Below are 17,415 nucleotides of genomic sequence, written 5' to 3'. Positions count from 1 at the left end.
GGACTGTACTCCCTCCAACAACCAGGAGTTGTGCTTAAATGGGCTTGATCAAAGTCTCTAAGCAGCTTTACCCTTCTCAGGCATTTGCCTTCCCAGCCTTCTCACCTCAGTCCTGGCAGACTTGGCCTCACCACTTTCCTTTTAGGCAAGCTCTTAGCTGTCCTTTTGGCCTTGCCAGTTTTCACCCTCTGGGGACTGTCATTGGCTTTCTTGGGCACAGAGGCTGCTGCTGCCTTCCCTCAGGCCCCTTCTGCAGCTGCAGCTTTCTTGGGCTTCTTGGTTGCACAGACAGGTTTCTTGGCCATGGGCTTCTTCAGGTTGGCTGCTGCTTTCTTGGTTGCCTTCTCCTCAGCTTCTCTGGGTTTGTCAGGGAGAGACCATCACCATAAAGCAGGTCCCAGCTGGCAGCTGGGGACATCAGTCCAGCAAACAGGCTCTGCTCTGGGTGAGGTGAGAGGCCCAGGTCTGACCCCTCTGATCAATCCACTGCACAGGCTGCCAGGCAGCTCCCACAGCACTCCATGTGGGAACAGGAGGGACGAGTACAAGCTCCTTGCTAACCCTTTGAAGCCCTTGTGCTTTTGCTGAAGGCACTGAGTAACATACCATCAATCTAGCTGCAATTTCCTGGCTCTGAATTTAATTTTAGGCACTATAAACTCTCTAATTTGATGATGAAACAATATGTCATTTTCCTTGCCTGGTACATGCACAGAAGCATGGTGATGAAAAACTGGCATAATATATTACCTTCAGCAAATGTAAACCAAAAAGAAGAAAGAAAGAAAGATGTTACTCACTCTCTGTGGTTGTGTAAATGTTCACCATGCTCTTTGCAAGATTAATGCTATTTGCTCGGGCCAACGCCTGAGCAGCAGGAGAATGATCCCCATCTTCCTCTGGAATACATGAAAAGCCAAATCAACATGGTAAATAAATAAACACGAATTGTGTGTGTGTGTATTTGTGTGTGTTGTGCCTCTCCTGGCTTGTTCACTGCCTAGAGCACACTGCAGTTACATTACCCAGGGCTGCTTTCAAATCATCTGTGTGCTTTGATGTCTCTCCCCGAGAAAAACTCTTCACACTATGTCAAGAAATGTAAATACCAGATTAACCCAGTCCCTAAGACAGATCAGCATTTGCAGAGAGCTTCCAGTGAAACACAGCCATCTGCTAACACCATCCTGAAATGAATGTAATAATAAGGCAAAAAGCTGTGGAAAATATTAGAATGATCTGGTATATAAATGGTTGAACTCAGTGATCTTAGACGTCTTTTACAATCCAAAATATTCTATGATTCTATGAAGGACATGTTTGCATTGACCTGAAGCGCAACTCAGGATTTTCATAGGAATGTTATTTGAGGTAGGAAATAAGCCAAGAAATGGCACAATTGAAAAATAAAAATCAGAGTCTATGGAAAATCCTCTCAAATAGGTCTTACCCAGGTACACAAGGACAGGAAATTTGGAAAAGGAAGGTAAGATGCTCTCTCTTTCAAGTCTTTGCTTGGCAGAGAGCCCACACATAAAGTGAATTGCAAAGAACAATAACTTTTCCTCATAGTAACAATCACTACAAGAGCTCATCAAACCCCGAGGAAGAGGCTGACAAAATGGTGATACTATGGACACCACCATAGTTGAGAACACGGCAGCAGAACACAGAAAGATCAGACTCCTTGTTCAGTCCACTTTGCTTACAGTTTAATATCCAAATTCTTGTGCATTCCAAAAAGACCCAAAATATCATTTAAGCACTGACAGCAAGCGACTTCATCAAGGTAGTCTAACAGCCAATGTATTTATTAAACACTTTGCTTCACATTTTGTTTCTTTTATTTGTGTCAGATTTATCTCTAAGAACACAAATAATTCGTCCAGTTCCACATTTGAAGAAAGTACAATCTTGCCAGTGAGTGAAATAAGTGAGGTCCCATGACATGTTGTAGGTAGTGCTAAAAAAATGAATGTCTGTCCCAGGGTAAGGCACAAGGGCTGGTAGTGGGGAGGAAAGCAAGGGAACACAGCTCTGCCTCCTTCTACACTCACACTGGGCTACACAAGATTTGTTTCCAGAGCTGTCTGCTAAACACATTCCACACATGCTAACTCTGCACAAACTGCAATATAGCATAAATGGACAAATGAAGAAAATGTGCAAAATGCAGAAGGGTTAGGGAAGAAAACAGGCTTAGGGATGGCTCTCTATTTGGATTTCACAGGGTGCAGTTACAGCCCTCAGTACCTGAGTAAACAGCTGAGTCTGTTCCCTGAACGGCTTCTCTCTCTCCAGAAGGTTCACCAGGTGTTGGCTTGTCTGAAGACTCGCGCATTTTCCCCTCAGGTAGCTCTCCACTTATTTCCATGTTGTCATGAGTGCCCAAATCAGGTCTTTCATCTTTCTCATCACCGTTTTCACCATCTGTAAGCACAGGCTCGATCATTATCTGCACCCTGCTCGCCAGGGACCTCTCTGTGGGCTTGCGCTCCTCTGCCACGATCAGCTCATCCGTAGGCGTCTCCGGCTCCAACGTGCTGCCAGACACTTCCTTGGTAGGCGACTCGGTTTTGATGGAAGGTGCTCGCACAGGCAATCTGGATTTCTTGGAGCAGCGCTGTGCCACCTTCTCTTCCTCTGGCATCAGCAGCTTCCCATTGCTTTCGCTCAGCGAGTTATTTCTTGCCAGCAGGCCGCCTTTGCTCTTGGCGTATGTGGATCTGGGAGTGACGGACACCGAGCCCTTCCTTGCAGGAGCGACATAGCTCGGTTCCTCCTCGCTAGAAGACAAAGTTATTGTCCTTTTGTAGGGGGTTCTTGTTTTGGTGAAGGTGCCAGGTTTTTCTTCGCTGCTCTGGCCTTCCCCAGACTGCACAGAGAGCGAGCGGCACAGCTTGAACTGCCTGCCATCTGCCTCCACCCAGCTCGGGTCTGCCGGTGGGCTTCCCACTGCCATGGAGTCTGCTGCCTTCTCCCAAAAGTCCTTCAGGTTCTTGAAGTGTTCTCGATCGAGGCCGATATCCTCCTCTTTGCTACTCATTGATGAGATCGTGTAGTTCACGCCTTGCTTCCCGGCCTGGCTGCTTTCCCCCTCTGTGGTCAGTGGTTTGGGGCTTGCCAGCAGCTCTTTCTTTGCAAGGCTGTTCTCTGCTGGCCCCACAGGATTCACAAACTGTTCGGATCTGGGGGAGGTTCTGCTTGGTTTCCTCTTCACTGGTATCTTGCTGGGAGCATAAGCGTCTTCAGGTGGAGTTTTTGGCCCCACTGTGGTGCCGGTGGCCCCATCAACAGCTTCTCCTCCAGCTGCACTGCTGGGCTGAGGCACAGCATCCTCTGAAAGCTTGGTGGGCAATGGAGATACTCCATGACCTACAACAACAACAAATGCTCACAGCCTGTTCCACTGCATCACATCAAATTTCCCTGGAAAGTCTGGGCTGCAGTTTCTCAAAGTGAAGCAAGAGGGAATTTTCAGAAATTATCAATATATTCTTAATTCTTTCCCATATTCGGTCTCTAGAAAAGTCCCCTTCCATCTGAAGAAAGTCCTGAATACCCCAGACTTTCTCCCTGCAATAGGGCATGGAAAAAATTCACTGAGCTCCAAAATGTTGCTGTGAGTTCAGCATTTATTGGCAACTTCCCTTTTGGTCTGACAGGTTCCCTACTGGCTATTTGCTATGTACCAAAACTACACTATACAGTCAAGGCCAGAAAGAGAAGGTAACTTCTCTTGTGCATTAAAGAGCTGAGAGCCAAGCACTCAGTTTAAAATGTACTGAGAGCCCGGAGAAGTTTCAGTCATCAGATTGCTTTTTTCCTTGGTCCCTGCTGCCCTGGGCACAATTCATACAAATGCTGGCAGCCCATTCTTACATGCCAAGGTAAGAAATACTCTTTGTTATTTATTTTTTCACACACTGAAAAGCATCTTGTCTCTTGGTGTTTGATGCTGAATAACAAAAATGGCAATGGCTCACTGAACAACAAACTTACCTTTTCTAGACAAATGAAAGCCGTTTGTTGCAGCCACAAATGGACTTGTTCCAGTGTCACTCTCTGAGGAAGAGACATCATGTATACTGGACCTCTGAACAGAAAACAAATCCTATCAGTGTATATATACTAGCAAGACTGGAAAAAATGTGTTTTGTTTGAGCACAGACACCAGGGCAGGCAGCCTGTGGAGCCCCAGCTGGTAGGTATAGACTGTGTGAAAGTCCAAGGAATAACAAAACAAAGTGCAGATGCTGTGCCTGTACTACCTTGTGTGATGCAGACAAGTGGGCAGGAAGTCTTGGCTTCGGTTTTGGCAAAATCTGATGCTCCGCAGTTTCAAGAGCAGGTGTGCTGGATCTGTGGGAGAGGAGAAACACCTGAGCAAAGAGGTCTGTGGTAGTGATGTGCCTGGATGGATGATCAGGCAGCCTTCAACATCATCTCAGTTCTGCTCAGCTGCAGAACTTGCTCAATAAAAGCAATGTGTGTCAACTACTTGGTTTATTCAGATTTTCCCCTTCTGGGAAGTGCCAGAAGAGCCTGAGAGCCATGCAGAAGGGAAATGCATTTCTATGCTATGGCCCAGGAAGGAACAGGCCACACCTTGCTTAGAGCTGAATGAGAAAAACAAAGCAAGCTTTTCAGGATTTAACCAACCCCAAAAAAACCTTGGGGGTTGTGCCGGTAAAGCAGGAGCACCTCGGGCTTGTTGCCTCTGGATCCTTCATTAAACAACACCCACTGATCACCTGCAGGAGGTTTGGAGGTGCTGTCAAGGCCCATATTTAATATTTAACTGGAGCAACTGCCACCTGGGAAGAATGGTTCCTCATTTTGCTGACCAAAAAATGCAAATGAGATGGGAACAACAATACGCGAGCATGTGAATATTTTAATGGCTTCTCCATAGTTCACGGATATTGAGTGAGGTCACTGGTTTGCTCATTGGAGTGCTTTTAGTGGATGTTTCTGCTCAGTCAGCACAATGTAAAATCCTACCAAGCCTTGATGGAGAGTGCTGAGCACTGGACACAGAGGTTGGCACCAGCAGGAAATGAGCAGTTTCCTCAAATAGTTCATTTTGTTAGTGTTGCTCCATGGTAAAAATTAAACAAATAAAACCATAATTACTTTGAAAAACTAACCAGCATATCCTGACATTAGAGACAGCTTCCATTTTACTGACCGCTTATCAAATCATGCAGGAAAAGACCTTTGTGGGATAAGCACATTAGCACTAAGTTATTAGGGGAGGATTGATATTCTGACAATTCCTGGAAGAAGGATTTAAAAAATATCCTATAGAACCTATTACTTATACAGTCTCAGAACCTCAGTTAAAGACCGGGATTTAATGGGTAGCATTCAATTTTCATCAGAAGTAAGAGCAGCAGCCAGAGCGTTGCAGCAGAGGTTACCTTTCCACTCCTGCACCAGCAACATGCTCAGAGAAGGCAGGACTCAGGGCACCTTTGCTTTCCAGACCCATTTCAGTGTGCTCATTGGCCTCATCTGTAATATAACAGAGACAACTGAGAAATGGCATTTCATTAAACCTGTAATGGTGGGTGTGTTTTGTCTGGGGAAAGAAAAAGCCTTCCCCAATGAAAATGAGTCCCACCAGCACAATCCCTGGGGATTTAAGAGGAGATGGCTGTCGAGGGTTCTGCCTGCTCTCCCCACAGATGGGGGAGGCCCCGGGGCAGCACTGATTGCACTCCCCAGCAAAGGCACTTCCAGACCCCACAGGTCCAGGAGGCCAAAGCGAGCTCACAACACCTGACTCATGCCAGGAGCTGTTGCATCGCTGAAAACCTTCACAGGACACTGCTGTGACTGTCAATAAAGTTAATCCGTTCCAGGATTTAAATTCAGCCATTTCCTGTTTTGACTCAAGTCATCCGATCTTGGCAAACAAAGGAGGAGGCCAATATAGTTAATGAGGAGATCCCTGTTATTTTTACTGGCACAAGCTCCCAAAGACCCTAAAGAAAAAAACAATAGAAGACAGTAACCTTTACAGCAGACTGCCAGGGTATAAAATTGCATTAGACATTTTGTTGGCAAATGGGCTTTCTTGCTACTGCAAAACCAAAAGGATTAAACTCTCAAACAATGAGGAAAAACTCAGCTTAGTCTGGTTAACAAGATCTGCACATATTTATTCACATGCAGCTAGGTCTATTTTAAAAAGCAAATCTACCTGTTACAAGAACTGCCAAATCATTTTAGGATGTATTTCATTACACAATACAATAGAACAGGAAGCTCAGAGGATTCAGAAGTGACAGCCTCACTTTTTATCTGGTTAGAAGAGTGCACAAGGCCCAAAAGCAGGCCAGTCCTGCTGACAGACAAGCTGTGATATTGGTGTCACACCAGTGCTGCTCACGTGGTGCCATCCAGCACCAGCCCAGTCAGCCTACAAGTAACAGGGATATCCAAAGATTCCTTCTCCCTTGTCTGTGCATCCCCATGGAGAAAAATGCTGCATTCCCAACTCCTCCTGCCTGCCCAGCACCTGCCCCTGAGGTGCAGGGGACACAGCAGCCTCTGCTCAGAGCTGCATTATGACCACATGTCTGGGAAGCTGGGGAGTCACTCCTGCTGGAAGACAAGGGTCGGGTTGTGTAGGAACGAGCCAGTTTTAGAGAGCATGTTTCTGAGAGAGGGGCTGTGTTTTGCCCATGTAAATGTAGATGGGCTCAAAGCATCACTGAACATTGTCTCTGGAGGTGTGGTTGGTGGCACGTGCAGGCCATGGCACGTGCAGGCATGGGAGTGTTTATTTATACAGCAAGCCACGTCCTCCTCTCCTACCCCGGACCTGAGGGAGGGAGATGCCTGCAGGGAGCTGTGCTGGAAGCAGAGGAGCCAAACACAGAGCTCCCACATTTTCCCTTTGGCTGTCATGGTTGAAAAGACCTTTACAACCAAAGACTGCATTCCCTTCTCACCTCACTTCCAAAGGCACCGTGTTGTGTTTGCTCTTCACTGACACTTCCCCCTCAGACAGAGCTCCCTGTTCCCGGCTGGCAGAGGCAGCAGGAGGTGTTCACTTCCACCCATCCAAATCACTGCCCTGCAAAATGGCTCAGCCACTGACACAGCTACGCCTGGCTTCTATCACCACAAACAAATGGCCTATTAGTAAGTTATAATCCATCAAGAGAAGCAAAAATGCCTTTGCTAACTTTAGGATGAGACAAAATAAGAAGCAAATTCCAACAGAAATTAGTAGTGGCCTGACCAGTTTAACTTGTCTGTACATATATTTATATATGTATGTTTACAGCCTGCTCTAACACTTCTGCTGCTTTACTCATTTCCTATCACTCTAAAACAAAGATACTCAACACTAGGGGAAAGCACAACTAACTCTGCACCAAGGCTCACTTGCCTTGGTGGGTGGATAAAATGGTCTCTCTCATACATGATTTTTAGCTCTTAATTATTGCACATAAGCTTTAGGAGAAGTTATCACTAAATTTATCTATCTGTGCCGCTCTGCAGGCTGTAGTTTAAATATAGGGTATCTATCTGTTCTATAGATTTGTATTACTGCCCATGACTAGTGTTTTCTATTAGAAGCAATACCAACTGTGAAAACCCTTAGGGATCCACACAACCCTCCCTTCTGAAGGTTAAACCATCCTCCAGGAAAAGTCACAGGGCATTTTCCTATGCAGGCACGAATTTCCACCCCTACTCAGCCCGTTAACCTTGCAAAGGGAATGCCAGCGATTATCTCAGTGGGGCTTTTCCATGCAGGAATTTTCTCATTTCACTCCCTAACACAGGCCTAAGTCTAAAGACTTAAATCAGGAGTCATGAACACGTTACATAGATTTGACTCCTTCGTCACTCTGAAAGCCACCAGAAGGTGAGTGACCCTTACAGGGACAGAGAACAAGGTGTCAGTATGGCAAGCAGAGGCCCTTATCTCACCCGCTGCAGACTGAACATGAGTTGCACGGTCAAAGCTCACATAAAGGGGTTTGATCCTCATTCCCTCATGGGCCAGGAGCTGCTCTCAGCAGTGCCACACTCTTGCTGACCAGTCAGTGAGAGAAGAGCTTGCCCTTGTGTGTGAAGGGAGGCACAATCTACACAGCAACCACAGCAAGAGCTGAGCATGTGATGGGCAGCAGCAAGGTGAATATATCAGCTGCAGGACCTTGATCCTCAACCAGTGCTGTGAAGCGTCAGTGGGAAAAGTAAGAGGAAGGAATAAAGTCACGTGTTATACCTGTGCTTTACCAAAATAAGTCTGAGAATAGAAATAGAGAAAAAAAGGGAAGAAAAGAAGTTGAAAAAGTAATAAAGGGTTACATTTAAACATAATTATTATAGTAATTTAATAACATTTGCCTCTTCCTCCTTAGAACAGCATTAGTCAAGTAATGCACATGCAATGACTTGCTGTATTAGTAAGGAGATTATTTTAGATGATGACCTGAGACCACATCTCCTATATGCACATCAGCCCTAAAAGTTAAATCTAAAACCAACAGTACTTCAATTTTTGCTTTCCTAAAGTGGCCAGTGAGGTAAGGGTGCAAGGCAAAAGGCAGACAATCCTATTCACTGCTGGCTACTAGCTGGGCTGCTTGTGACAGAGCATTTGCCTGACCTGGGCCCTGGCAGAGGCTGCTGAAGCTCTGCCCCTTCATGCCAGGAGGGTGCAAGCAAAAATGCATATCCTCAAAATGCAGAACATGCTCTGCAAAATGGCCAGGCAACTCTGCCAAGCTGGAAAAGGTTTTATATGTTTAGCATTCCGGAGGTATGATAAAATGGTAATTTTAATGACATCATGAATCCATAATAGCAAGGATAAAAGCAAATTCATATGAAATATGATGGGCCAGTTCTGCATGAGAGGTTCCAATGAAACTATGCTAAGCTACGAGAGCTGTCAGGGATAAGTAAAAAGCAAAAAGAAAATGAGGCTCTCAGTGCAGTCCCTAGTTGGTGTTTAGCTTTGAGAATGTGTCCAAGTAATGTGGAGCTAGGAGGGGTATACTAAACCCAGGCCATTCATGCTACAGAGACATCCTGGGCAAGGAGGCCCATCAAAAAAGGAGTGATCTATGCTGCTGCTTCCCCACAGCAGGAATGGGAAGCTGGGCCCAGAAAAGATGGCTGAACTGAACTGGTGGAGATGACATTTAAGAGCTGGGTAGCTACTCCTTTATCTAACAGTAGCCTTTACTGCAAAAGAACAGAGCCCAGCTACAGGGTTCTTGTGTTAGGGACATTTGCTTAGAACAGTTTATCTTGGCCAAGGTTTCCCCAGAGCAGCAGCAGCCAGTAACTCAGCAGCCATGTTCGAGTACCTGTGATTACCCACCCTGACAAATCACCAAGGAGGTTGTGTGACACTGGGCTGCAGGCCCACAGTCCTGCTGCAGGGTCAGCTGGTCTGTCTTCATGTTGAGGACTGGATGTGAACCACCCCCAGTCCTGCTTTACACAGATGTGCAGCACAAAGTTCCAGCTCCAGGCTGGTTACATTTGGACCCAAAGCACAGTCCTGCCTGTTTCACACAGGGCTGATCTCTTCTCTTCTCTGCCCTGAGCTGACAAATCTGCTTTGATCTGTTTACAGAGCACCAGGAAAGTTTATCTGCATGTCTAATCTACTTCGAATTAGGACATGGTCCCAGATACACCCCTGCTATGGCACACAGCCTGGGTACCATTCAGACTTGGCTACAAAGCCCTTTTTACTTCAAAAACCACATTATGCCATGGAATCATTTCCATGTAAAAAGCTAGGCATGGACCCTCTCAAGTGGGTAAATAAGTGCCAGGAGATATCCCTTTGCAGAGGTATGACTGACCCCACCACCCCAAAGGCCTGTGAGAGCAGCTGGCCAGCTACTTTTGTCAGATTTCTTTAGGAATTGGGGCAGGAAGGTGGGTTTGACCCACCCATATCAGCTTGATGTCAGAAATTGTCCTACATCATCTCCTTCTTTTTTTGCTTCTATGGTAAGAAATACCAGTGGTGTCTAACAAACAGAAATTTGGGGAAAAAGAAGCTGAAGTGGACAAAAGCCATTCACTGCACATGGCTTTTGCCTTGGTTCTCTGCCACACTTGTAACTTTTAATTTGGGCCCTGATTTTGATAACAAAGGATGTTTTTCTAGTACTAAAAGCATAGCTGAGAATTCCCTTATTACAACACAAATGCTGGTCCCCAACAGGCTCCCAGTATCGGGAGACTCCCATTCTGGACCACTTTTTTTCTGGTCCATCAATTTGTTTTCTCAAGATGCACATTAACATACTTACTTTCTAGTTTGCCCTTTTTCCTCCTAATCGATGCCCGAAGTAGATCCGGCCCTTCTAAGTCTTCCTGAAACCGCTTTGCCTTCACTTCCGAAAACCATTCACCCGTCACAAACTTCTTCTTCTTTTCATCCTTGATGGAGCCTTGTATCCGCCTGGAAGTCAGTAAGAGCATTACACACCAAAAAAATCTCCCAAGTTTAAACTCCCCCCCGAGCTATGTTTGTAACAATGCCCGTGCGGTTCACCCGACTGACACTGAGAAGGATCATTCTCAGGATTATTCTCTGCAATCACAAGGGCCAAACCAGCATTGAAACAACAGATGATTTATTCTTCATCTGAAATGGGAACAGCACCTTGTAAACACAGGCTTTCACCTCTTCCAAATTTCACAAATCCAAATCAGTCACCTGGCAAGGAGATTTGTCCATTTGCTTGGCAGCCCTGAGGGTTTAGGAAGGGGTGGGGCTGTTTGCATGTCTTGCACTTCTCCATTTTATTTGTCTATTAATCTCTTCATGAGTGGTTTTGAATAAAATTTGATGCAAACCACAGAAATAAATAATGATATTCAGGGAAGCAACCTGTCCCTGCAGCATTCCCCCTGGACACTGTGCCTCTCCCTGCTCCTCCTGCCGTGCCAATTTTGGCACTCACATGGTTAGCTCTCCTTCCTGAGCACAGCTTCTCCTACTGTAACTCACTCGGGCACACCCAGGGCTGGTTTTTGGCACCTAAACCTGTCAGTGCTCTGTTTCCTAGCCTGTACAAGAACCCTCCTCCGGTTATTTTGTTTTTACACCATGGCTTGCTGAATTAGCTGCCTTTCAGCTGGTACTGCCTCCCACAGCTCACCACAATTCAGGGTCCCTGCAAGACCTGGGAGGCCAGAGGAAACTCCCACCTCAGTTCAGTTCTCAGCAGGAAGAGGGGGCAAGCCCCAGATAACCATGGAGCCTTGGAGGGTCACATCTGTCTGCCTATAGGCCAGGAGGGAGCAGGTATGGGATAACCAGGCTCAAGCCTCTGTGGGCAGTGCTGGGGGTCCAACAGGACAGACAGCTGGGGAGCTGTGCAGCTCCCATCTAGATCAGACTGCCTCTGTGAGGGTCTCAAGGTGCTGGGCCAGAAGAGATATAGGAACATATTTTAAGCTTGTTGACACCAGATAAATGTAATGCCATTGACTTCATTTCATCCACTGAGGAGGTTGTGTTGGAACCAAACATGTCTTTACTGCAGGTAGGTAAACTGACAGCAAGGGGCTCTTAGCACCAGTCTGGTCAGGACCTAGATCACTTCATTTGCAAATCAAAGCCTTTTGTGCAACAGCTTCCAAAGAGAAATGAAACAAAACCAAAATAATCCAAACACTCTTTTCACCAAACCTCCCTTGCAGAGCAGAAATTAACTGCATTTCAGAACAAAAAAAAAAAGAAGAAAAAAAGAAAAAACCTTTTCAAAACCATGTTTCAATTCAAAGCAGAGGTAAGAGCATGCAGACACATACACATCAAGTCCAAGTTGCTTCATGCCACCAACCAGTTCTGTTTCCCCAGCTCTCACCTCAAGCAGAGGCCAGGGCACACAGGCTCCCAGGAGCCTGCTGCAAAGCTGCCTGCTCCCCCTTCAAGCCCTGAGCATCCCTCCTACATGGGGCTTTCTCTTTTTTTGGCTCAACAGTAAGTCAGAGACTCACATCCTTAGTTGGGATACACTGGCACAGTGCCATCCACACTCACTGAACTACTCATTTCTTGCCATAGAGAATTTGATGCCAGCTCCCTGAGCCTGGTACATACTGTCAGCCCAGATGGTCTAATGGCTGGCATTTAAAAAGTGACAACAGCAACAAGCAATCCTGATCAACCAGATCTGAGCTCTGGGATGGCCAGTGGCAAGTGAGCTGAACCCAGAGAGAGAATTCCTGGCTCTGAAACAGGTCCCCACAAACCTTTGGCAGATCACGTGGCCTCTAACTGCCCCCCTCTGCCTGCAGGATGGATGCTGCACACACACCCACCTCAAAGAGCAAGGAAGGGACCTAAAGCAGAGAAGGGGGGGTGAAATCTCATTTTAAAACACTCTGTGGCACTTCTGTGCTACCGAGCAAGTAAAACAAGGTAGCAGCTACTCCCCTGCTCAGACCTCTGACACCAAGAAATCAGCATCTTCCTCCCCTGAGCAGGAAAGGGGAAAGACGCCCTTGGCATCTCTGAGGGCTGATGATTAACTCAAAAGGAGAGTCCAGTCCTGCAATCCTGCAGAGAGAGGACAGCAGCAACAGCAACAGGATGACTGAAAAAGCAGGAGGTACAATGAAAAGATCCATCAGGATCTGAGAAAAAGGGACAGCACTGGTGCAGCCTGCATCTCTCCTTGTTGCACACAGACACACATACACACACACACAGACACACATGCTCCTCTCTAAAAGAAGTGAAAAAATCCCCCCAAGGGAAGCCCACACCCTGCTGTTACTGCACACCCTCTCACCTGATGCGATCCCCGTCCTTCTTCTTCAGCTCTGCATCTCTCTGCAGAACCTTCATGAGCTTTTCATACTCCTCCTCTGTCAGGAAGCTCAAGTCCAACATCTTCCCTGCAATCTTCTTCAGTTCCTCAGACAACTGAAGCAATGACAGAGCAGGAACTAGTCCAGCCCAGCCCACCACAGTGCCATGGGCAGCCCCTTGCAGCCGACCCTGGTGCGCCGAGCAAGGTGCGGCTGAAGAGAAAGGACTTCACCGCAGCATGGCTTGGGTGGAACTTGCATTAGCACCTGGACTTGCACTTCCAGGCTCTTGGCTGGCACATTTCTCTGCACTGCATGCCTTCCCCTGCCAGGAAAATTCTCTCAGCAAAATTATGCTCCTTTGCTTTTCTTCAGGCGCAGTTGCAGCGATTTGGAAGCCAACGTCAATCACGCAGGCGAGCACGGGAAGGAGTGAGTTCGCCGCCCGCCGCGGCTGCCTCAACAGGCACGAAAGCTCTTCTCACCAACAGCAACCCCAGCACCTCTGGCATGCGCTGTCCTAACCAGGGAAGTCTGCCTCCGTGGAGTTCAAGCATCCCTGCAAAGAAATAACACCGAGATGCCTTTTATGATAAGCGTGACATATGGTAACCGAGTGTGTACATTGGGGGTTTTTATTTGTTCTCCAGCACAAGTTCCAAAACAAGCTGCCCTACTTTCCTCCCAGTCCTACAGTTCCTCACGAGGTATTAACCTAACCAAGACAATGTTTTACTTTAGCCGCTTTCCTACTAACAGGTAAACAGTTGACTCAGCATGCTACAAGCAAAATATGCATATAAATTACCAAATTGCTTGCTTGGTTTTTTACCTCCATTCTTCTTTTCCTTGCTTCTTTCTGCCCTAAATGAGACCAAGAATAAGCAGCCAACCTTTGTAAAGCAATCGGAAAACGACAGAACAGGAACCTGTAAGTGTTACTGCTGCATGTTATGCTATGAAATACCAGGGACTGCTCATTTTCTAATATGTGTGTCCTTTGCTTTACGCTGCTCTGATATTTGCTATTCAAACAGTACTGGTGCAGATCACTTTGTGTTACAACAGACAGCAAAAATGGCCAGAGGCTGCAGGGCGTGGAGGAAAAGTAAATCAAGCATTGCTTTGCTACTTTATTCCTTCTCCTCTCTCCTGGCCAACTTGAGGGCAGTAAGGCACATCTTCAAGGGAGCAGAAGTTCTGCTCCTGTCCATGTAGGCATTTCTAGCTCACCAGGTGGAATTTTTCCACTGTTTCCAGGCCTGCCAGGCGATTGTGGGTTTCATCATACTCTGCTATTTCTCCCAAAGCCTTGGTAGTTAGGTCATTAAAAATTAATAAATCCCAGCCTTCATGGCAAACAGGATCTGAAGGTCAGCAGGCCCATGCCCTAACCCCAGTGCCTGTATCACACTTACTCTCTGTCAATCTGCCACTTTGAGAACACCAACCTCAGTTCCTCCGGGCCACCCATTTCAGTGCTTTGCTAACTGGCTGCAAGCAACTCCTTCCTATTGCCTGCCCCAGGTCTCCCTAACAGATGTCAGTCCATCCTGACTACCACGGGGATGCTTCCTTTGGAGCCATCCTCACAGAGTTTGACACTTCAGCCTCCAGGTTAACCAACCACAGCTCCATCAGGTTCCTCAGAGCTGGGGTTTTCATCATTTTTGCCACTTCTTTGGACTGTCTCTGCATGGTGCACCTCTTCTGTCAACTGGTATATATCCAAAGTTGAGAAGCATTTCAGCTAAGCTTTGCTCATTTGACATCATTTCACAGATTTACATTATTTTATGGATGACACATTCCCAAATGTTTGCTTTTTTCATAATGGTGTAACAACATCTTAGAATAGACATCTGACATTAATACTTACAAAGAAATACCACAGAACACTGCATGAGAAGGCTCATAAAAGGAATGGCCACTGTCATAAAACCTCTAACATTATGTAAAAAATTGTTGGACAAAAGGAAAAAACATTTCACATTTCTTTGAGGCTTGTCACACTACAATTATAGCCTTTGTCATCTGAGAAACTATCAATACCACTCTAAATAGTTAAAACAGAAACAGCAATAAAAAGCCCTGATGAATCTACTGTTTAAACCTATATTTCGTCCAGCTTGGCATGGCTCTTCCATGCTTGGTTCCAACCATCTACTCTGTCTGGCTCTCAGGCACAATCCTACTTCTACAAAGACATTCACAGAAATTTCTGGGACAGATTTTATTTTTAAAAAGGTGTCTAGGGACATTTCACAGTATTTGCTTGTCAGGAACTTTTATTTATTTTTAACAAACCCATGATATGTGGGCTGAAACTACTTCAGGAAACATTTCCAGTGAAGACTCATATTTATTCATCAGTATGGTAGTCAATTAAAATTAAAGGCTACTTCTTAGAGATAAAGGCCATCTCTTTGTAGAGAGCCTTTTTTTCTTTTCTTATCCCATGAAAATGTTTTATCTTACTGGAATAGCTCCATTAGAAGGAAAAGGTTTACAGAAACCAAACAGCCAACTCCTTCTCTTGTTTTATATAGTTAAAAATCAAACCACTTGCTGTGGGAAAGTGAGGTGGTTCAGCAGACCACTCCACCTGGAGGTTTTGCTGGAAGTCTTACACGAGCTGCAAAGCTGCTGACCCAGACCTGCAGGAGTAAACAAGGCTGGGAAATGATCTCCACCTGCAGCACGGCCCCGGGGCTGTCCCTGCTGTGATTTGAGCTTTGCAGCCTCTGATGGGTGCACCAGGCTGTCTTGGGCACTGCAGGGGCTTGAAACAGGAGAACCTCACCATCAACCACTCAGGTGCACAGCAATAAGGGAGAGTGTGTTATTTGTTTACTTGGGTGTGCAAGTGCAATAGATTAAGGATAAGAATCAACTGACAGGTACAGGATGTTATCAGGCAGGCACTGCACTGTGCTCAACCATTGCCCGCTGCCCCCAGTTGCTTAATCCCCAAGCTCATACTCCTGAAGCAGCACCACACAGCTTTGATGTGCCCTGTTAGATTGCACATAATCCTCTCCCCTCTCAAAGCTTTGTTAATAAACATTTCAGACACCACAGGGATGATGCAGTACAAACACCTAAACCAACAGATCTATAAGAAAGCCAGGACCCCGTGGGTCCCACACAGACAGGGATGATTTATGCATGTTCTGCCCAGCCCTCGTCCCACCACCTCTGCAAACAGCAGGGAAGGGAAATACAAAAGCCTTGCAGGTTTGTAGGGCAATGATGGGAGTCATTTACAGTAGAGTGGGACCTCTTCAGTGGAAGCCCTGTTTTTAGCCCACTGATGTAAACTGGTTTTGGACAAACTGTGACAAGCAAAAAGAAAGCTGCCCTCTCCTTCCCTCCCACCAGTGGGAGATCCTCCCAGGTCAGGATTACTCTCTGGCAAGAGGAACAAAATGGAGAGTCATGAAAGAGTGAATTGTTTGTGTCTGGATTAGCAGCATCTGCCCAAAGCCTGCAGCACAACATGCAAAGCAAACTCAGGCTACCCTTAGAGGTTGCACCACCACGACACCCCTGTGCTGGGGAGCAGCCCTGCTGGGTCCTGCCACTGTCATGGCAAAGCAGATGGGCAAAATGGATATTCAGGGCTACAAGAAAGACCACAAATCTGAGCAAAGGAGCACACTGGATGTCCAAAGGACTGTCTTTCCTCCAACTGCTTTTCTAGGGAAGAGAACATCACAAAGACTGACTCGTACTCTCAGCCGTGTTGACAAATGCTGGGTGTGGAGGGGGTGTGGAGACAAGCAACAGCAGGACCCATCATGTGGCATAACTGGCTGCATCTCTTACTGTGATAGCTTTTGATTTCTTGTGGCCACCTCCCCAGTAAGAAGACAATGCTCCAGCCACCAAAGATCCATAATGGTGTGTTACGCTGCTGTGCAGCTTGTCAAACACAGAGCCCAAGCACTTGAACTATCCTCAAAGCCCCACAGTCCCAAAGCCTCACTACCCTTTAAACACAAATGTACCTGGCCTTGATTTGTTTTGACCTGCTGCTTGCTTGTTTCATTTGATATCCTCAAGTATTTTATTAGAACACCCATAAGAATCACTCTGCACTCACCTGCTCCATGCTGCACATTTTGCAGATCTGTGTCACAGCCATAGTTTCTCTTTCCAGAGAAAAGAAGTTTCTTGCTCACTCATTCCAGGTGTTACTCAGGGAGCTTTGCTCATTCCTCACACCCTCCTCAGGCCCCCATCTAGTTTACTACAGAACTGCTTAACAGTTTTCAGGAGCAAAAAGGCTCTTCCCAACAGCTGTAGCCCCCAGTATCACTGCAAGAGTGATTTTTTAGTGCCAGGAGAGGTGGTGGGCGTTGTGCAGCCAGGAGGGAGACAGGCAATGCCAGTCTTCACACAGGGCACAGCAAACAGCTCTGCCAAGCCCTTGGAGAAAGGAGAGCTCTGATCACCTGCAGAAAATCCAAGAAGGATCCTAATAAAAGGAATAAGCCTTCCCTTTGTCAGCTGCTTGGACTGTGCACCAGCAAAGAGCAGTGCTACTCAGGGAGAAGAGCAGTCCCTCATGTTTTGGAGCTGTCAGCCAGG

General features: G+C 46.4%; 1 protein-coding gene across 3 annotated transcripts in view; it reads right to left on the bottom strand.

Moving 5' to 3' along the window:
- Nucleotides 1–17,415, bottom strand: part of LOC113969421 (synaptotagmin-like protein 2) — a 35,990-nt gene that overhangs the window by 9,883 nt on the left and 8,692 nt on the right. For all 3 annotated transcript variants that reach the window (XM_027687101.1, XM_027687099.1, XM_027687100.1), the window contains 7 exons: nucleotides 12,804–13,381; nucleotides 10,308–10,459; nucleotides 5,424–5,517; nucleotides 4,272–4,362; nucleotides 4,003–4,096; nucleotides 2,254–3,375; nucleotides 801–899 (listed from right to left, as the gene is read on the bottom strand). In XM_027687101.1, coding sequence (XP_027542902.1) covers nucleotides 801–899; nucleotides 2,254–3,375; nucleotides 4,003–4,096; nucleotides 4,272–4,362; nucleotides 5,424–5,517; nucleotides 10,308–10,459; nucleotides 12,804–12,904 — 1,753 coding nt within the window. In that variant the 5' untranslated portion in view covers nucleotides 12,905–13,381. The remainder of the gene's footprint in view (nucleotides 1–800; nucleotides 900–2,253; nucleotides 3,376–4,002; nucleotides 4,097–4,271; nucleotides 4,363–5,423; nucleotides 5,518–10,307; nucleotides 10,460–12,803; nucleotides 13,382–17,415) is intronic.

Source organism: Neopelma chrysocephalum, unplaced genomic scaffold (genome assembly GCF_003984885.1).
Source record: "Neopelma chrysocephalum unplaced genomic scaffold, ASM398488v2 Primary Assembly neopelma1_73, whole genome shotgun sequence".
Lineage (NCBI taxonomy): Eukaryota > Metazoa > Chordata > Aves > Passeriformes > Pipridae > Neopelma > Neopelma chrysocephalum.
This window is presented reverse-complemented; position numbering and strand designations above follow the sequence as displayed.